This window comes from Falco biarmicus, chromosome 10 (assembly GCF_023638135.1).
Source record: "Falco biarmicus isolate bFalBia1 chromosome 10, bFalBia1.pri, whole genome shotgun sequence".
NCBI lineage: Eukaryota > Metazoa > Chordata > Aves > Falconiformes > Falconidae > Falco > Falco biarmicus.
This window is the reverse complement of record NC_079297.1, coordinates 10,456,832-10,477,505: the sequence shown is the minus strand read 5'-3', so window position 1 is coordinate 10,477,505 and position 20,674 is coordinate 10,456,832. Positions and strand designations below refer to the sequence as shown.

At 45.4% G+C, this 20,674-nt stretch overlaps 1 protein-coding gene across 1 annotated transcript in view; it reads left to right on the top strand.

Annotated features, from left to right (window-relative positions):
* The first annotated feature begins 1,327 nt into the window (after nt 1-1,327).
* BMP7 (bone morphogenetic protein 7) overlaps nt 1,328-20,674 on the top strand; it is a 47,962-nt gene continuing 28,615 nt past the window's right edge. The window contains exon 1 of the mRNA XM_056354769.1: nt 1,328-2,149. Coding sequence (XP_056210744.1) covers nt 1,633-2,149 — 517 coding nt within the window. The 5' untranslated portion in view covers nt 1,328-1,632. The remainder of the gene's footprint in view (nt 2,150-20,674) is intronic.

Genomic DNA, 20,674 nt, shown 5'->3' with positions numbered 1-20,674 from the left:
CTATTTCAATAGCTCCGTGAGTCATTTCAATGTCATGCCTCAGTTTCCCTGTTATTAAGAGGTACATATGCATGCATACAAACACACTAAATCACTCAACGTGTTTCCCATGCAGCTTTTTTGACTAGTTACCTGCCGTTCACACAAGGATATTAAACATAAGAGCTAAAAGAAGTACTGAATATTAGTTTCCAGAATAGATGGCAGGACCTGGTGCCGGATACTACTGGATATTGCCCATCTGAAAACCTATCAAAAAGCCAATGCTGACCTCCTTTATCCCCTGCCCCTCTTCTTCCTCCTTTGCCTAAGGAATGAATCTTAATATCAGCATAAACTTAGTGTATGTATATATATATATATGGTTTATGAAATTACCTCGGGCTGGATTCAGTGACCCAGATAAACCCTTCCATCCTGCCTTCCCCTTGTTTTCCAAGTAAGATTTGGGAAGCAGTAGTCTACATTTGTTATCTGAGACTATTATTATTTTTATTATTATTTCCTGTTGCAGTAGACATCTACCTGGACTAACCAGGGCTGGGGCTCCATTACTGTAGATGTTACACCCACTGAGTTAAAAAAAACCAACACCAAAACCCTGAAAACCAACCCCACAACAAAACAGTCACTGCTTTAAAAAGTTGACAAGCCATCTCACGGCAGTATTCCACGAAGGTGTGGATCAGAGAGCAGGAGGGGAAGGAGAGAGAGCAGGATAATATCATGGCACGAACCACCGGAGTGCACAGGTTGATGGTTCCAACCCAAGTAAATGTTGCTGGTTTTACAGCTCCTGATAACTTGCCCCTCGGATTTCTGATGGCAAGTTATCAGAATGATAACCTCTGATGCTTCTCCATGGGCTCTCCCCGCTGCCACCTGGCAAAAGTGACCCGGGGCTCCAGGCACGCAGGCATACGTGTCTACGTGCGTGAGAATACAATCACCACATTTTAAATAATTCAGCGCTGTAGGTTTTGTGCCGGGCAGTGTCTCCCTTCCGTACTTCTTAAAAAAACAAAAAGGTGGACGGGGAGCAAAAAGCATGCCTGCGTGTGCGTGTTTGTGCAGACGGCCGATGTACTGTACTTGCATCTGTAAAGCCTCTGGGAGTTTGGGCCCCTTCCTTACACCTAAGCCACCCTCCCTCCCGGGGTGTCTTCTCCTTAATTACGTTCGCGCTAATTTAAGCACTCGGGACCGGCTCCCCCGCGCCCCCACGCCAGCAGCCTCCACAAACATCCTGAAAAGCAACCTGATCAGATGTTCCTCCTCTAGGCAGTTACAGGGATTTTCTCTCCCAAGCGGTTTGGAGCGGGCGAGCGAGAGCGCTTGGGCTTTCCAGCCTGCTCCTCCCACCAGAGACAACCTCCCGCTGCCGCTCCGCCGAGCAGCACTGCACACACGGCTCCGCCGCGGCGTGCGGGACGCGGGCACAGCGCCGCCGCCGCCACCGCCGGGGGAAGCGCCCCGGGCCGCCGCCGCCGCCCCGTCCATGGGCCGGGGCCGCTAGGCAGCCCCCGCCGCCGCCGGCGGGCCATGAGCGGGCTGCGGCACCTCCGCGGGGGCTGCCGGCCGCCGCAGTGAGCGCGGGGCCGCGCCGTCCCTCCGCGCCGCTCCGCGCCGCGCATGCTGGTGGGGCGCGTCCCGCGGCGGGGCAGCCCCGCGCCCCCCGCGCCGCCCCTCCGCAGCCGCCGCCGCCGCCGCGCCGCGATGCCGGCGGCGGGGCGCGGGCAGCCCGCCTCCTGGCTCCTGGTGCTGGGCGCCGCCGCCCCCGCCCTCTGGCTGCGCTGCGTCCTCGCCGACTTCACGGTGGACAACGAGGTGCACTCCAGCTTCATCCACCGGCGGCTGCGCGGCCCCGAGCGCCGCGAGATGCAGCGGGAGATCCTCTCCATCCTCGGCCTGCCGCACCGCCCGCGGCCCCACCTCCACGGCAAGCACAACTCGGCCCCCATGTTCATGCTGGACCTCTACAATGCCATGTCCGTGGAAGAGGGGGCGGCGGGGGCCGCGGCCGAGGAGGGCGAGGGTTTCTCCTACCCCTACAAGCCCATCTTCAGCACCCAGGGGCCGCCCCTGGCCAGCCTGCAGGACAGCAACTTCCTCACCGAGGCTGACATGGTCATGAGCTTCGTCAACTTGGGTGAGTGCCGGCCCCGGGCGAGGCCGCGGGGTGCCCGGGCAGGGGGACCGGGTCCGGGAGGGGTGGGAGGGTGGGCTGGAGCAGGGCCCCGGCCGCCAGCGGGAGGGCTGGGGACGGCGCGCAGGTGGCCCCGGCGGGGGCCGGGCGAGTGGCAGCCCGCGGGGGCGAGCAAGGGCAGGTGGCGGCCTGCGGCGTGGCCGTCGTTAAACGGCGGCGACGAGGAGGGGGCTCTGAGTGGCCGCCCGGGTAGCCCCGGCCCCTCGCCACGCCGCCCCCGCACGCCGAGCGCTCGGGTCTGTCGGCTTCCCCCTCGGCAGCCGCTTGCCGCTGCCCAGAAGCGGGGTGTGCAGGTACGGGACGGGGGCACGCAGGGGCTCAGCTCCGCGCCCCGCACCCCCAAGGCGGGCACAGCCCCCTCGCCGGGCTCCCGGTGGCGGCGGGTGGCAGAACCCCCCGGGCCGCCCCCACGGACCGAGCCCCGCGCTCCCGCGGGGGGCCGAGCCGCCCGCACACGCTTCCCTAATGGCTTGAGAGGGATTCCACAGCAAATCCCGCTTCACTCCTGCAGCTTTTTGTGTTGATCCCGGTTTGTGCAGCTAACCCGCCTCCTTTCCCGAGCACATGTGGATGGCTTTATGCAAATGATACGCAAGTTGGCATGCTGTGTGCGCCGCTTGCGAGGCCTCCCTAATTGGATGCCACGGCCCAATCTGATTTCCATTTGCTTGCTGTAGATTGCACACCCGTGTGGACTGACTTGGCCGGATTTGAGTAAAAAAACATTGTCGGGATGAGCATTCTATTTTAAATATATAATTATAGACCTGCTTCACTCTACCCGTATTTAGCCCTCATCATGTGCAGCTCTCCAACCACGGCCACGCACAGCGCGGGTGCCTGCAAGTTCAAGACAACCTGAACAGTATTTCCAAAACAAGATCAACTCGAACTTTGTCCCAAACAAAGGGATACGCAAAGAGCAAGAGGAGCCCACCTCTAGCACGTCACCCGCTAGGGATTACAGACACCCCCATCGCCAATAAATCCATTAACACCTTTATGGATGTCACTGTTCTGGACACTTCCACTGTCTGGAACTTCAGAGGCAACAAAGATTAAATCACCGCCTCTCTAATCCCAGCGCTTTAACTAACTTGAAAAGATCAGTAGCTGTAAAAGCTCTGTGACACACGTTAATAATTATTAGACACGGTAGCCATCCCCGGCACAATTCTTGCATGATAGGGAGACACTGTGGGAGATCTCTGGTTTGCAGGAGCTGCACCTCCTTATTAACCACCACCGGCTTCACGGTGGGAAGCTCTGAGTTACATCTGGCCTGGGGGCTGTGCTCTTTGAGAGTGCCCGTGCTTTCCATTTGGATTTCCAGTGTTTGTCTAAATGCTGCTAGATACTTAAGCTGATCAGCAATGATACATGTAAAATCAAATATTTGAGCAGCCAACAGTACCAATGGCGGTCAAATATTTGACTTTAGAGATAAGAGTGATCTTGCTAATGTTGTGGTTCTTGGGTCCTACACCAAGTACGACCAGAGTGCAGGGAGAGTCCTGAAGAGAAGACAAAGGATGTTGAAATAACGATAGTGAAATTCACACGTCTGTTTCCATGTCTGTAAAGAGGAGAGAACCTTTATGAAACATGTAAGTACCTAATGGAAGGGAGTTTAGCTCTGGGGCAGCAGCACCGCTCCTCGGGTGTAGTTGTTTACTAGTAACTTTCATCAGCGAAACTGCAGCGCTCCCGTCCTGTGCATCCAATGTAAGGAAAAGTCACTTTTGCAGCCTGTGGAAGTTTTTCCTGAAAGGCATTGATGTCCCCAGTTATTTGGATACATAGGAGAGGAATCGATCCATAAACTGTGAAATAAAAATTACATTTTGGCTATGTCTGGTTTTGTGTGAGAACTTTTTACACAGCAGGTTTTACCTGTATAAACTGTACAGAAATAATAATTGGCATCCCGATGCGACGTGGTGACTGTAGTGGATATATTCATTCATTTCGACCCTGCTGGCTTTTGTAGTCGGCTTAGTAATCCGAAAGTGTTCTTGATGCAAAATTCTTAACTATCATTTTACTTAATTGCTGTCAGCATAGTTGGCGAGTAGTAAGAGTGCAGGCAAAATCCAATAGTTTTAAGGACAGGTGGAATTATTACCAGCAAGGCACATTTTGGAGGTTTGTCTGTACTGTTTTGTTCCCTTGTCAACAGTGCGTGCCAGGACGAGTTTAAAAAGGACACAGATCTATAACAGCTTTCTTCATCACTGTGCACACCTTTCATCCCATTATAGTCATCGGTCTTTCATCTTTATAGGACAAAGACAGGCTTGTTTATGGATGTTTTAATGAATTAGACCAGCCACTCGCTCCCGTATATAGTCAAATACAACACCTGCTTTGATATGTACAGTTTTCTATGACATCCAGGGAAAATTAGAAGATCTATTGTAGAACTGATTTTTTTTGGAAACTTTCTACAATGATCCCTTTTAAAGCAGAGCTGAATTCCTAAATGCAGACTGTAGTAAACTGTGTCCTAGTTTTGTAAGAGATACTCTGTGAGCATTGCATTTCACAGGTAGGCTTTTATTACTATACCAGAGCCATCACAATGAGGAAGTGTCACAGCATAATAAAGTTTCATCTTAGAATGGAGGAAGTAAAAGTGAGTAAAGAAAATACTTCTGAATTTCAATAAATAAAACATGTTACTCCAGGCTTCCAAAAGCTAATTTACAGAAGCACTTCTCTGCTTTATTCATAGTCTTCATCTACCTAGTCATACAACTTGGGGGGGGAATTTTGTGTATATATATATATATATATCTGTGTGTGAAAAAAAAAATCTACATTGCAAGATTTACTGGACTACATAGTAAAAAAACCCAAGAACACCCCCCCACACACACCACACCCCCCCAGATTTCTATGGAGATACGGTGTATATTTATTCCAGAGAATTTATCCTAGGTATTGGTAGGGAGGAACCAGAATACAGGTGCTCCATTTCATGGTTATGTTGCAGGGAGCTTTGTACTAGGCGTGTAATGTTACTGTAAAATCTTGACAATTAATTAGATTTAGATTTATAACCAGTTAATTCACAGGCAACATTTTGTCTTAGCTTACACCTGTGTTAAGATGAATGGGGAATGGATTTGTGTCAAGAATGAAGTTACATGTAAATTAAAAGAGAAGTTAGCCACAGTGGTCTGACTAAGCTAGTCAGTTAATTACTGGCTAATTTTATAAAATTTATTACTATAATTCCAGTATTTGGGATTTCATTTCAGATCTTGTCCAAGTACAGTTTACAAACTGATCCGGTTTAGGAACTGAAAAAACTTGAAGCATTTTTTGCACAAGTTTTAATTTCAAGTTTACAAACAGCAACTAAGGAGTAAACATCTTCTAGATTACTTAGATCCTCTCTTCTAAAAATAAGTGAGTTGTCCTTATGCAGGTAATCTCGCCTTGGTAAACAGATTCACTTAGAATATTTTTTAAAAGAGTCGGCACAAGTGATATGCAATTTGTTAATTTGCCTCGTGGTTGATTATAAAATGAACAACGTTGTTTAATCCTGGCAAAAAAATAAGAGGAGGGGGGGAATTAGTCATTCTTGGAAGGAGCACATGAAAGTGGCTTTTCTTAATGTAAATCAAGAAGCTGAAGAGCCCCCAAGTTTCCTTTTATTTCATACCATCTGGCTATCCTTTTTGTTGACAAGTGTTTGGCATGGAGAACCATCTCTTTGCCCTTTAATAACAGGCTTTAACACTGTAGGGTATTAGAAAAAGATTCTATAACAGTTAAAAAATTTCCTTCGGGGAATACTTTATAAAGTGAGCACGGGCTGCAGGCATTTGCAGCTGTAACCTGGCTTGTGTTAAAATTTGGAAGGGGCTGCCTTGCATTCCAGCTCACTACAGGCCTTCATTGGTGTACAGCCAAAGGTTAATATAGATGTCACACAGTTTTTCTTTGGAGAGCCTCAGATATAAGAGTACGCGTACAGCTGTGTTTTTAGTAACCCTTTCATAATCACTTCTTTTAAACCTCATTTTCCTGCTTATATAAATCAAAGATTTTCAAGGATATTTGACCTGGATTTGAACTTATTTGATCTTCACATATTTCCCACTTGAAACAAAGCAGATTAAATGTTAGCCCTGGATGCCTGGTCATGATCACATGGTTTGTCCATACATTAGGCCAAGCCCTCGGCTTTTTTTTTTTTTTTTTTTTTGCCCTCCTCCACCTAGCGCTGTTATAAGCTCTCAAGCCCGAACAGGTACATCCTGTAATTGTTTTGGATAGTATGGATATATGCAACACTCGGTGGTACAAGATGAGCTAAGGTAGGAAGCTGGCAGCAAACTGAAGGTAGGAGGTACAGTGACCACGCAGCAAGTTCCTGGCAGGTATTCTGTGAATGCACAGCCCCATTCTAGAGAGAAATTAATTCATTTTCTACTTTTCAGGCGCAAAATGGCAGAACAGAACAGGAACTATTTACCTCTGCCGTAGGGGTGCAGTGGTAGGAGAGAACGGAGCAGCTGAGGACAGATGTCCTTGCGCCAGGAAAAGGGACGTGGCAATTGTCCCCACCCGCTCGCACGCTTCTGTGGCGGATTTATCCCAGCAGCGGGGTCTTTCTTCTCTTCCCACACAGGCTGCCCTGGGGAGGCAAAGCCCCCTCCGGGAACTGCAGTTTAAAAGCCAAAACACTGCGGCTTGTAAAGTGCTTTGAAGGAGACAAGCCTTGATGGCCAGATCTTGTGATGCTTGTAACAGGAGTCGGGCACAAGTGAAGCGTACGGGACCTGCTCCCACCCACGCTCTGCTCGCCCTTGGTTTTCCTGTGTGCGTGTGTGCATCCCTATCACTCCTCCTGCAAAGGAGGGTTAACGGCCTCTGGGCAGGCAGCACGAAACCAGGCGTTATGTTTCCATCTGTAAATAAGCTTGAAACACATTTTCAGGTCGGGGGGAAGAGATGTGTGAGAGAAGGTTACACAAGTGGTTGGAAACATTAATTAAAAAAAAAGATTATAACTATTAAAGCCTAGTCAGAGCTGTTGACAGGCTCCTTTTAAATAGGACACTGCGATGTTTTAGTTTAATACATTCTGGCAGTGTCACCAGGGTTAAGGCTAATACTGGGATGTGTGGATCCTGTCATGTTATTGTCAGGAGGAATGCAGGGATTAGGTTTAAAAGTGGTGGTGGGTGAGTGGTGCAGCTGTGTACACTTATTATAAAAGATTTAAGTCCCACTGGTAAAATCAATATATTAAATTGCAAGAGCCTCTGTTTTTAATTAGTTTAAATCAAATATACTGTTAGTGCCATTATGGTTTTTATCCTTGAACCAAGTGAGGAAATGCTAATATTTATATGGAAACTGTTAATTTGTGGTTAAAATGATAACACATTTAGTTTTATGCCTCTAAATTGTTCTAACTGGATGAATACCAGTGAGAAGTTGCAATGATGGATGAAGTCATCTGAGCAAGAACACCAGTAAGCAAATTTTGATAGCACATCAGATAAAGAGACTGCCTGTTGATACACAGCATTAAGAGACCACAATATTTTAAGCCCTTTCCAGTGGTACAGTCCTCCTCTCTGGGGCCTGCATCAAAATACTCACATGAATTACCTATATATATATATATGTGTGTATATATATACACACACTTTTAAATATATATATAAAATAAAATACGTTATTATACGTATATATTTCTTCTCTAAAGGGAAGGAACTTCTAAAGAAATGAGCGAGCTGCTAAAATTAGTTTTAGGATGAAGATTTTTGTTCTACAACTGTTTGAAGTAAATGGGACTACTGATGAGGACTAATCACATGGATAAAGTTCTGCACACGCGTATGTTTGGATAATGGAAACCCAAGAGAAAATTATTGGCTAGGTCTTCATTGGTGTAAATTGTCAAATTTCTACTGAAGCTGGCCCTATGGGCTCATTTATACAACTGTACGTCCAAAGTAATTCCCATAAACTCCCTCTTGATTTACGCTGACACAATTGAGAACAGAATTGGGCCAAAGAAATGCCCCTGTGTTGAAATAATGAGCATGCAGTAGTTTCTGCTAGAGCTTCACACAGTTTTCTCTCCTAATCTTGAAACTGTTTTTGAGGGAAGCTTCCTTTGCTGCAAATAATCAAAACATAGACTAGCTCCTATTAGTCACTGCTTATCATTATTAGCCCAATCCATGTTGTTGAACTACAGCTGAATTCCCATCTTTGTAACAAACAGAATTTAACAAATAATGTTTGACAAAAATGTGAAACTGATATTTCTTAATACAAGACATATTTCATATGGAGAAACTCCAGTGATGAAAGATTCCTGGTATCAAAATATCTGAATCACAGTACAAATAAACAGTGTGTTGTAAAGACTGCAGGGCCAAATTCCATGCTGGAGCAAGTCCACTGAAGTCAGTGGAGTTGTGCCAGGAGATAAACTGCCATCTCGATTTTTTTTCGTGTACATGTGAAAACCAGAAGTCTTTAAAATTTTGCCGGTAAACATCTTCGCTACAAAAGGTTGCAGGTAGCAAAGTTTGAACTGATTCTAATTCAAATTCTCTTTCGGAAATCCTTATTTTGTTGATGAAAACCACAACGTTTGCTGAGCTCCCCTTTATTTGGGTATACATTCTAAAACTCCATTACCTATACATTTTTTTACCTGATTTACAGCAGGTAACATAAGGGCCATCTTGGGTGTGAGCTCATATGTGCAAGCCCTGCAATACTGTTCCTTGCACGTTCTTTTAAACATTTGTGTGGTGTGTGTCTTGAAGTCAGTGAAAAACCTGTAGTGATCCAGATTGAGTGGATTGAATTAATGGCAACTTCAAGACTACAAGTTTTAGTGTAATTGCTTTATTGTTTTGGAACCAAGATGCTTACAATCCAGTTCCTGTGCAAACATGTTTAACGTGTGTTAATGTGTTTCAAAACCAGACGCTCTCCACAAAATTCTGCTTTTCATTAATTGACATCAGTAGCATGGTACAGTATTTCAAAGCACTGGCCAAATATAAACTGTGTTTCTAATTTCCTTACTTTCCTGTGTTTGGAATGCCAATGTTAATTTGTTCCCATGGAAGAGTGAGAGCTGCCAACCACAGTTTTATATAAATGGCTTTACAGTGCAGGGCTGCCAACATTAAATGATACTTAGGAATTTTCATGACATTTTGTATTTAATGCTTGTGTGTATATGTGTGAGAGAAATAGAGGGAGATATATGGGATGTTGAACAGCACAGCCACCGATGATCAAGGCAAATGTTTGAAGAAATTTATCCTTTGAGTAGCTGTTACTTAATGTTTCTTCTCATTTAAGAATTTTTTAATAATCTATCAGATATTAAACAGCATATTCCTTGTGCCTAGAAAAAAAATATTGCAGTGAATTTTGTTGCTAACTATCCAAACAGTTCCCCCCACCTAATAATTGTAGTTATTTATTAACAGATGAGAAGAAGGACTTTTGTTTATATTGTTACTCTGATCATTATGGAGTAGACTTTAAGAATGTGATATTACTCAGCATGAGAAAATGTCAAAGTAAAAAAAGCTGCCACAACTAAGCAAAAGGGGAATTAACTGATTTTGAGTAAACTGACAACAGATAATTTTTCTGTAAAGGAATGGGAGTCACTAGATAAAACTGTTTGCTTTATTAAAGAAATTCAAGCATAATCACAGTTTCTTTAGTGGTATATACTGTCTTTGTACCTGAAACAAATGCCAAATACCCTTTAAACAAATTTAGTTTGAACTGATGGTGGTGAAAACAAGGTCTGTTTGTGTATTTCTCCTTTCATTCCTGGAGGATATTCAAAATAGAAAATGTTCATGTTTCAGTAGATTCCCCTTAATGAGCGCTATGGTTTATCTCTCATTTTTCCCGTTTTATTGGAACAGGTGCAGTGTCTGCCATCTGTGCCAGCCCTGCGCTATACCAACAAACAAAGTGGTGTTTTGGTTCACTGGATTTAAAAGTCTCCTGAGAGTAAAGAAATGAAAGAGAAAGAATTTAGAAAGTGCCTAGTGAAGGAAAGGCACTTCAAGTAATGTGCTTTGTCACTCAAGTCTTCCAGTAAATTACCTTAAACTATTTTGAAACTGTTTGAAAAATTTTATCCGCAGAGTATTAAGTTTCGGTTGCATCTTGGCGGTCCCACGCTATTCTTTATCATCTTTATCCTACTGCTGCAGCTTCCAAGTTAGACTCTTTTGTTGTCAGGTTGAATTAAGTTTTACAGGACTAAAAATTCTTTTCTCCTCGCCCTAAAGTAGAAGAATGGTAAATTTTCAGGTTTTCACTGTTTCTGATTCCACCTCATTTAAAAAGATACTGCAAATAGCCATCCAAGTTTAAACAAGATTATGCTGTAATTAGACAGACAAACTCATAATTATTTAAAGGCTAAACCAACAACAACCCTTTCAGGTTCATTTTGACAGTGTTTATCCAGTGTATCTGGAAAGGCTTACAATTAAAGTGCCTGAAGGGTGGGGATGAGATTTTTCAGCATGCAGTCAGTGCTGTCGGGTCCACCTGGCCTGGGAAACTATGCAGGCTTTGTAGGAGAGAAAATCTTTTAACTTACATCTTCATAGCAAGCTCTTAAAAGCTACCTCCCTTTTAAAAAAAAAAAGGGGGGGGGGGCAGGGGGGAGGGGGAGAGGGAAAGTATCTCTTCCCTCTAAATAATACTTTAAACGAGCAAGTGCCTTCTGAGGCTCTTTATGATGAGGAAACGCTACCGCGCTGCTCACGCTGACAATCTCGCAGTGCATCCTTTTTTAAAGTTCTGCCTGGTGTGCAGGACCGCCTTTCAAATGAGCACAGAGTTTCCTCTCGTTAGGCTGCAGCCTCCCAGCTCGATGCTGGTCTGAGTTACACCTCCACGCAAACCCACTGATGTCACCAGGCAATATCCTCAGCTGGAGCAACCTGGCACCCGGCCACCCCGGCAGTGAAGTCACCACAGCTGACACCGTCTGAGGAGCTGGCACAGGGTCCGTACTGAGTCTGGGGGCTGTAAATCAGGTCGAGCTTTGAGTCTCTTACTAGAGCCGCTGGGCCAAATCCTGCCCTCAAGCCACCTCATTTCGCTGGCACCACTGGGGCTGCCTCAGTCCTCTGATTCGACCAATTGTTCTTCCCACAGCACAGTGGCAGTAAAACTTTTAAAAAGACCAGAAGAACCCTGGGAGAACTACTAAAAAATGCTCATAAAATAATACAACATCAGTAGTTGGGAGTTACAATTGCGATGGAGAGACAAGTTTCTTACTGAGTAAGGGTTAGGAACAGGGCTGGTAGTATTGCACTGCTTGTGTACCTGAAACGGCCGCTGACTTTAGGGAGTCCTTGGGCACCCCAGGGGAAAGCAAGTTCAGGTTTATCATTGAAGTGGAAGAATAAACATTACTGTAATTTAGAAATTCTGAATTGTGGTGCTTACAAGTTAGTAGTGTTCAAATACTTCTTCATCAATATTTTAACAAGTTATTTCCATCCGCCGAATATCTATAATGGCACCAATGATAATCATTCACCACTAATGGGAATCAATTCCTAATCATATCTGTTCTACCCACATGCTCAGTGCTAGCAAGCTGCTCCTCCCCTGGTTCTCAAGGTTAAAACTTACTGCTTCTATCACTAAAAATATTCTGAACATTTTAATCTTGCTACTTTTATTTGTTTATTACTGTGCAGTCATTATAATCCCGCAGGGACTTTTTAGATGTTAATAAAGAGGACTGCACATCACTTTCCCTGAAGCTTGTGTGGCACTATAAACATCATGCTGAGTTTAAGTTCCCCTTTCTGACCGTATCCTTAAAAAATCCAGCAATTGTTAAGAGAAAGGAGGGTCGGTTGTTTTTTTATTATTTTTAACAAAAAGAAGTAGAAAGAAAATAAAAAAAGAAGTAACTTTAGCCTCACAATCTGCTAGCTACATAAAGCAGTAAATGTTCAGTTGAGGCAGGGAAAAACCAGAACTGCTAGAGATTGGTTGTTTCCTTTTGGAGGAAACAATAAATGTGCCTGCTTGTATTTTAACAACATTACTACTGGGCCCCCTAATTACACAAATATACTTGTAATAAACTGCAGAGGAGAAGAGCTGAAAAAGAATCATGCAGCACAGACCTTTCTCTTGAACTCAAAAAGCAGCTTTTGAGTAACCACACTTCTAAATCTTGGCCCAAATCAGAAGATGAAGATATTTCAGCACTATGTGATGAATCATTTGTCTCCCGAGACAGGTGAAAAGGAGAAGCAAATCAGACATGTGGTGTAAAACTTCTCTCATTGGTGTGAACACAACTTTGACCTCTGAATACAATAGTTCCTGCAACTCAGTGGCATGCATTTTAATCAAATTACAAGAATATTAGACTCTATATCCACAGAAACCTCTGACTGTTACATTACATTAAACCTGACACAGGGAATACAGAAATAGATGAAAGAATGCAGAATGATGCAGAAACGCGTTCCAGCAAACCCCAAATATCTTTTTAGAAAATAGTAACTGTCATTTTGCTCTTGAGTCCACAACTATGAGATGAGAGTTTCACTGAAAGTATTACAGATGAGGGGGAAAATCTAAGTCGGTGTGTCTAATGCGCTGAAAGTTTTTCCTCCCTGTATTAGCAGTTGCAGTCCAACAAAGAGTAGTGACTGGTAGGCAAGGAACCGAGCTGGAGAAGAATGGTCTGTGTTCCTGCTCCTTCAGACATTTTCATAAATGCCATACTCCCATTTCTATGCTATTTTTAACAGTTGCACGCAAGAGGAGGTGAACTGCGTTCCCTCCATTCATACCAAACCGATGCGAGGACACAAGGGTGTATTACAACAGCTGATCTTTCACCCCAGAACGGCAATTGCAAAATTGTGTTTGAAGACACACAAACCCCAAAACAAAACAGAAAATGCTGTTGTTAGGGGCTGAGTCAGGAGGCCTGGATGGCCCAACCCTAGTGAGAGGCTCAGTGTCAGGAATCCAGCCCTGCGATCTGCAGTGTGGTATGCAGGGCTAGGTGCTGCTGATGTCACCGATGGGCTTATCTTGTACCAAAAAAAAAATCCTCTCATATAATAGGGATTGCAGGTGGGAATTAAGCCAAAGATAAATCTCCTTACCTTCAGGTACTGTTAATGCCTGGGGCACTGGCCACCAACATTTAAAGTGTAAAGGGGACAGACACATGCAACACTCTATATATGCAGAAATCTCTCTCTCTCTCTCTCTCTCTATATATATATATATATATATGTCTATATCTGTGTGTGTCTTCTTAAGGACGTTTCTGAAGTAATAGTTTAAACTTGCCATTAGTCTAAGACACTTGCATTTTACATCTACCAACAGAAATAGATGTGGATGTCATCAACTTCCAGGTCTTTAATATTCATGGTTCTTAGGCCCATATACCAAGTTATTAAAAGAATAAACAGTCTGTGCCTGTTTCTCAATAAAAATAAATGTGTTGCACAGCAAACATTCCTAGAAAGCAAAAAGATCCTACGCATAAGCTGCAAGTCCCATTGCAGGCAAAGGGGCGGCGAGTGGATGTGGGGCGGCTGGCACAAGGATCATCCGTGGGCAGTGACCTCCTCTCCGGTTCCGTGCCTCAAACCCAGGAGGCTGCGCTCAGTGCCCTACCTGGTCTCAGCTGTCTTGGCAGCATGGAGGAAACACGATGAACTCAAAGAAGAATGTGAGCTAGGTCATGAAGCCACGCTCTGGAGTATCTTTTCAAGCAGTAATTTAAGTCTCTAATCATTTTTTTCCTCCCATCCTTCCAAACGCTGTATTTCTATCTAATAATCCTGGTTTATAAACTGTGTTAATGTCGCTGGACCTCCCACATACGCAACACCTGCAAAGTGTGCAATAGGTGTAACAGTGTGGATGCAAGAGGAGCTCTGCCCTCACAGGGATTCCCCCTCTGGGGCGGACGGACCTTTCCTCCGGATAGTTTGTTGCCCCCTGGTCTCCCAGCATGGTCTCCCAGCACTTGCCTGACGGAGCACGGCACAGATGTTGGTTATTGCACAGACAAGCTCAAAAGGTCCAGCCGGCTGTGGTCTTGTGGCACAGCTCGGAGTGTGTATACATTCCAAGTTGAGATTTTGCTGATTACAATCAAGGCTGAGATTCTTACCTGCTGGCTGCATGTCTGATATCGACTGGTTATTTTGTAATATCCCACAAACTACTTTCTCAACAAAACCAAAATCTGGGATTTCAGCTGGGAAATCCAGCAAGTCATATGGTTTCAAACCTGGAAAACTGGTTCTTGTTTTCCTTTTACCACACGGAACCACAAAAAAGGCCTGATTCCCCATGCCTGCGACTCCCGCCACGCTCCTCCCAGAGAGCGGCTGCGTGTGTAGACCCACACTCTGGAATATTTCGGGGGGATGCTGGTATCGTTGTGGCAATACAATGTTAAAGGAGGATTAATTAGATCTGTGTTATTTATTTGGGCAGCTGTTCAGTAGATGAAAGAAATTCTAATGCAAATGAAATGACTAAGCCTTAAGCGGCTGATGTGCAGTCACTTCTCCACTTGTGTCCCTTAGCACCGCTGGGGCAGAAACGGGCCCGTTCCTTTGACAAAAACGAGGCATTTGAAGATTCCATCAGCTGAACTTTCTCTTTCAAGTGCTGCCAGTAGATGCACAATATATACATGTGCTTTTAAAAGACTTTTATTTTGAACTCAAGATGTGAATCTATGGTATTAAGGAAAGCAGAACAATCCTTTATTTAGCTGCACCTGCACCTTAATGCCTAATGAGTTTAGTCTGATGGAATCCAGACCTCAGGAAGGATTATAAATTCTCATTTGATTTCATTTACTTCCAAAATACCTTAAACCAGCTGTACCAGTCCAGAATCCAGTCCTTCTTTCTATATCAGTTTTGCAAATGCTGTTGAATCTTTTGCTCTGTTAAGTAACTTTATGCTATATAATAATACCCTACTAGTAATAAGGAACAGAAGGCAACTTGAAAAAACCATGTAGTGGAAGATAATGAGTGGCATATAAGCTTGAAAACCATCAGTTTATGAGCACAACTTTTATAAAGTTCTTCATGCTCTGGAAGCAAGATTTGGAAAGGTGAAACTCGGCTGGCAGGCAGCGTCCCCTCTCCCTGGCCCGGCGTAAGGCGGAGGAGCCTGGCCCTGCAAGCGCCGATGAACGCTCTGCGGGGCGTTAGCAGTGCGTTCAGCCATTCCTGCCTGTTTTGTATAAACACATCAGAGACGCTTGGGCAGTGACCTTCCCGAGATTACTGACTCAGGCTGTTTATTATGAACAGTATCTAATTTATCAAATACATTTGAAGCCTTCTTAGTTTGCCCTAGCATAGTTACTGGAATGCAAGAGCATAACTTGATGCTGTCCCATCTCTGTGTGATCAAACATTGCATTGAAGAGTTACTATAGCACAATTTGTTTTTTCTTTGCATGTCCTCTGCACATGCCTTCTTGCAGATCAAGGTGCCTGTGCTGCAGGCTCCCAGCTCCCTGCAGAGATGCTTAGTTCTTCCCTTGTGCAGAGATTGGGGTACGAGCAGATGCCCTCAGCAGAGCAGGGAAGCTTGCAGTGCTGCTGCCCTCGCCACCGAGGATGAGCGCCCTTCCAGACTACCAGTCACACAAGTGGGCTGTCTTCCTTTACTTGAGGTTAGGTTAGAACTGGCTAAAAACACTTCATGGAAACTTTCTTGCCTTCCCCCGATCTGAAATTTGGTCCAAGGTGAAGAACTGTTTCACACTTGGAAGCTTTCAAGAATGACCTGGATCTTTTTATTCTAAATTTGCCTTTCATCCCAAACAGCCCATTTTAGGTTTCCCTATAAGCAGTCTCTTGCACTGCCTCTTATCTTCCCTGGCTGAATACATGTTATTTCTGACCAGATGTGTTCAGCCACTTGTCTCTCCTTCCTTGAGCCTAGGGATGTGTTTCCATTTGCTCAAGGCTGTGTGAACAAGCAGACAGGGCAGACTGATGGTTTTTGCATCAGTGATTTTTTGAGAGGCGTCCAGCCTCAGAGCAGGTTGCAGGAAGCACCTTGGGCCCCATTTGTCTGCTGGCTGGACAGGATTATTTTTCTCAAATGAACCATATTGTCACTAACTTTTCTCCCTCTTTGTGCTCTGCAGTCTTCTCCCCCTTGAGACACTGACATCTTGCTTTCTCCTCTAGACCAGTACTAACCTCTTTGGTGCTGTGGCTGCCACCTTGGTCTCTGCTGCCCTGACCCTCATCCGTGATTCCACCCCCTCCTCCCCAGGATGCTGCCACTGTTTCCTTGACCCTTGGATGCACTGGTGAAATGTTTGACTTGGAGTTCACATCTAATGCTGGCACAGCTTCCCCATGAGGTTGGCCTCACAAGACTTCACAGCATCAGGAAAGCAGCCTTGCTAGTCCCCAAATTACAAAAAGAGCAAGCAGTGTAATGTAGCAGCCATCTCTGTTCAAAGAGGGAAAAGAAAAATTTATTCCTGCATCTTCACATACCTCCCACAGCTGCATCCAGAGGGTTTAGGGGGTGTATTAGACAGCAGTGCACCTCTGCTCTTAAGCTGTGTTATGGCATGCTATGCATTATGGTGCAGACAGAGAAAAGAAAGCAGGAGTAATGATGAGCTTCTGCCTGTCATTTTGCTCACTGCTCAGTTTGGCTACAGGGACATTTCTAGGGGAGGGTGTAAGAAGAACTAGGATTGCCTTTGGTGGGCAGGGAGCTTTGCAGCTGCCTTAGCCTGCCCTGTGCAGCCCACAGTCCCTGCAGGGAGCTGCAGGGGGCCCTGGCTCAGAGCTGCTGTCCAGGTGCTTCCCCTTCTGTCAAATATACAGAAAGATGAAACAGCCCCAATCTCTTGGTGGTGCAGTCTGTTGAGGGTAAATATCAGCCTTGGTTAACCCTGCTCCTGGTGACAGCACGAGAGCTTGAGACATTTCGTGATGGCCACGTTTTGTGGCATCACCAGAGTCCCCAGCTTGCCCTTCTGTCTCTCTGGAAAAATGCCATCCCCAAGGTACTGGGGAAGGGAGAGCTGCTGGGGGCAAATCCCCAGGTCAGCACTGTCCTGCGTGCCCCCCCATCCCAGTGAAAGGGGGAAGAAAAACAAGATTTGAGAGGCTGATGAGGGAGACTTCCTTATATTGGAACCCTGGAGGATGAAGGTAGAAATGGAGGGAGTCTGTCTGTAGGAACAGCTTCATAAACTCCCATTTCTTTCTTCCCCCCATCACCCCCCCCATTTCTCCATTCTCTCACACATCCCAAATCCCCTTGCAATCCTAAGTGCGCTGCAGCAGCTGTAGATGGATTGCAGCACTATGTGCTGCCGTGTTTCACATGCTCAAGCTGTGAATAAGGTATTCTGAAGAAACACAACTCCTCCCTGCTTATTTAACTTTGCTTTCCCCAGATACACATTCAGACACTGCAAACTCGGCATCAGGATTCACACCACGATCAGTCTGTTTACTATTAGGAGAGTTTCATGTTCACAGAGCAGTCCCACGTGTAAATTTTTCAGAATACCTTTCGTCTAGTCTGGCTCCGATTTCAGCAGAGAAACCACAGCATAAATGGGTACCGATCAGGGCACACTCGGAAAAGAAAATGGATTACCTGTGCACAACCTGCACAGATTTTCATGGATGTTCTTTAAGGAGGAATAGTTTTACTATCTGGCATTGCCTTAAAGCGCCTGCAAAGAAATCCCGGTAAGGGAATGTCTCCAAATGCAGAAGGCAGCATGCAGGCTTCTCTCCGTCCTTTCCCGCCCGGTGACTGTTTCCCCTTTGCCATCTGCCATCCTAAGTAAATTTAACTTAAAAGTCTCCTGGGGACACGTGGGGCAAGAGGATGCGGCGACTCACAGCATCCTCTCCTCCCCGCCGCGTTCCTCGGCAGCAGGGCTCCCGGGGAAGCAGGTGGCTCCGCACCGCTCGCCGAAGCCCTGCCTGAAGCGGGTACCGCACTAACCCTGCCCCTGGAAGAACGTCAGGAAAGGCCCAGGCATTTTGTCAGAGAAATACCCGTTTCTGCCCTGAGCAGTCCTTGCTAGCTGAAGTTTTAACTTAGTCAGGAAGAACTTGCTGCTGCTTCGGAGATAATTAAACCCATCTTCCCTCAACCCGCTGTTTGTACACGCACAATGATACCATTGTTCAGAGTCATGCAACACATATGCTGACATTAAAGTGTTTAATCTTGTAGTACAGTATTCCATTATTTTTTGGACATCTGTACATGATAGAAAGGGTACGTATTAAGGGATTTGTTGACAAAGAAATGGCTAATGCTGATACATGTGTGGACTGAAAGGATCTTTCCAAGTTGTGTTCAGCAGTAGAGAGAGTGCTCCTTCCCAGGCCCGAAGCCTGGCACAGATGTGATACGCACTGTTGCTATTACCACTTCTCAATTTATAACAAGGAGTCAGTGTTTAGAAGAATTTTGGAAGCTCCCTGCTGGGTTTGTGGCTAGGTGGTCTTGCTGGCAACACCACCTTCATGCTGAAAGCTGAAAAAATGAAGTGATGTCTAAAGGAAGAATATTAACTCCAGAGGGCTTTTTTTTTTTTCTTTTCCCCTCTTTCAAAGCAAAAATGCTTATCCCAGATCACTTTGCAGAGGGAGCACTAAAGAATTTTGAACCTCTCTGTTTCTAACTTCTGGGGTTGGGGATAAGGATTTATGGAGCCTGTTTTTAATCTCATTTGAAATTAATGCATTAGTCCTGCTTTCCACCCGTGGACAGGGCAGGACTTTGCCCTGCCACACACTGAAATAGCTTCACTCCCTTCACCCAGCTGTAAGATGGGTACATGAGCACCGAGCGTCTGGGGGCAGGTTCCCTTTTGCTGAGCGCTGCCTTGGCTCAGAGCAGCCCATTCTTTCTGCAGAGGGCAGGCGGGGACAAGAGCATCTGGACAGGGCTTGGGCAGATGAGCCCAGACCTCCCCAAGTGCCTGGGGTTCCTGGGCCTGTGGTTGAAGGACAGACTGTGCTTTTAGAAGTGGCAGGATGGCGGCAGTCCCTGGCAATGGGATACGTTAATGAGTTATAGAGAAACCACAGACTATTTTTCTAGTAAGCTTATCTCGCAGACCAAAATCAAGTGTGCATTTGTTTTTCCTTAGGTTTCTCCAAAAACCTGCAGTAGCTTTTAGATGAGTTGGAGAGCTGCAACTATCCAATGTAAAACCCCCTCCAAATACTGTTTTTATCACTTTTTTAAAAATAGAAAAGAATCCCATCACACAACCCAGGACATTTGCTCTACTCCGTTTGCAGGACTCCCAATTTATATTCTTTAACTGTTTCTTCAAATGTTTAACTTCTGCTTCAGCTGCCTAATATCAGCATGTAAATCTTGTAGCCGAGAAGATGAAGCAAATGAAAACCAATCACAGAGCTTCACATTCCCAAATTCTTGCCATTATAAATTTACTGCCACTGCCCCTGTAACTCTTGCTGTCAAGCACAATGAGGAGGGAAACATGTGCCTTAGCAGACTGTGGCCTGGCATGACGTTATTGCAATCTTTATTATACTCCCCCTTTTCCTCGGAAAAATATAAGGACTGACCTTGCACTTCTTGCTCAATCGGGAATTCCGCTGAGCCCAGTGTGCTCTTTCAGCTGCGGAGACTGCTGGATCCTTCCCCTAATTGGTTTCCTCCTTCTTGAACCTCACTACCATAAGGAGAAAAGGCCTATATTTCATAAGTGACATGGTTTTATCCACCAATTTAGAGACAAAGAAGTGCAATTTATAGAGGGAACATTTAATGCCTGTTAATTAGAATCCCATCAAGAGGTCTCAGATTTGGCATCCTGAAGATTTACAGCGCAGTTTCACAACCACCACGAGCCCAGAGTCCAAGGGTGGCCCTGCCCCCGCTCCTCCTCCTGCCACCGCCGCTCCTGCGGCTCCACGGTGAGCCGAGTGAGGATGGGGCCCACCTGAAAACTCATCTGGGGAAGGGAAAATTGTTTTCCACCTGAGTACATTTCCCAAGGCAGACAGCAGGGTGAAGCAGTAGGTAGGAGCGGACCTTCCCTTTGAGAGCAGTCAGGTACACGGGCTGACAATGCTGGTGGAGCTGGTGGTCCCAGGGCAGCCCCGTTCTTGGAATTTCGCGCTCTACACTGAGATGATACAGGAGAGTTTCTGAAGTTTTGGCTTCAGTCTCAAGGGATGGTGATGGAGGGAATTAAAGGTAGATTTTCTTGGAAATATCAAACAAGATTTTGCACTGCTGGATGCAAATGGCAGAACTCAAAGCCTAGTTAGCCCATTCAATAAAACACTTCAGGCCAAAAGCAATCCACTGGCTCACTGGCCAAGCCAGCTAGCCCTCAGCCATCTCTGAAGAAATGGCACT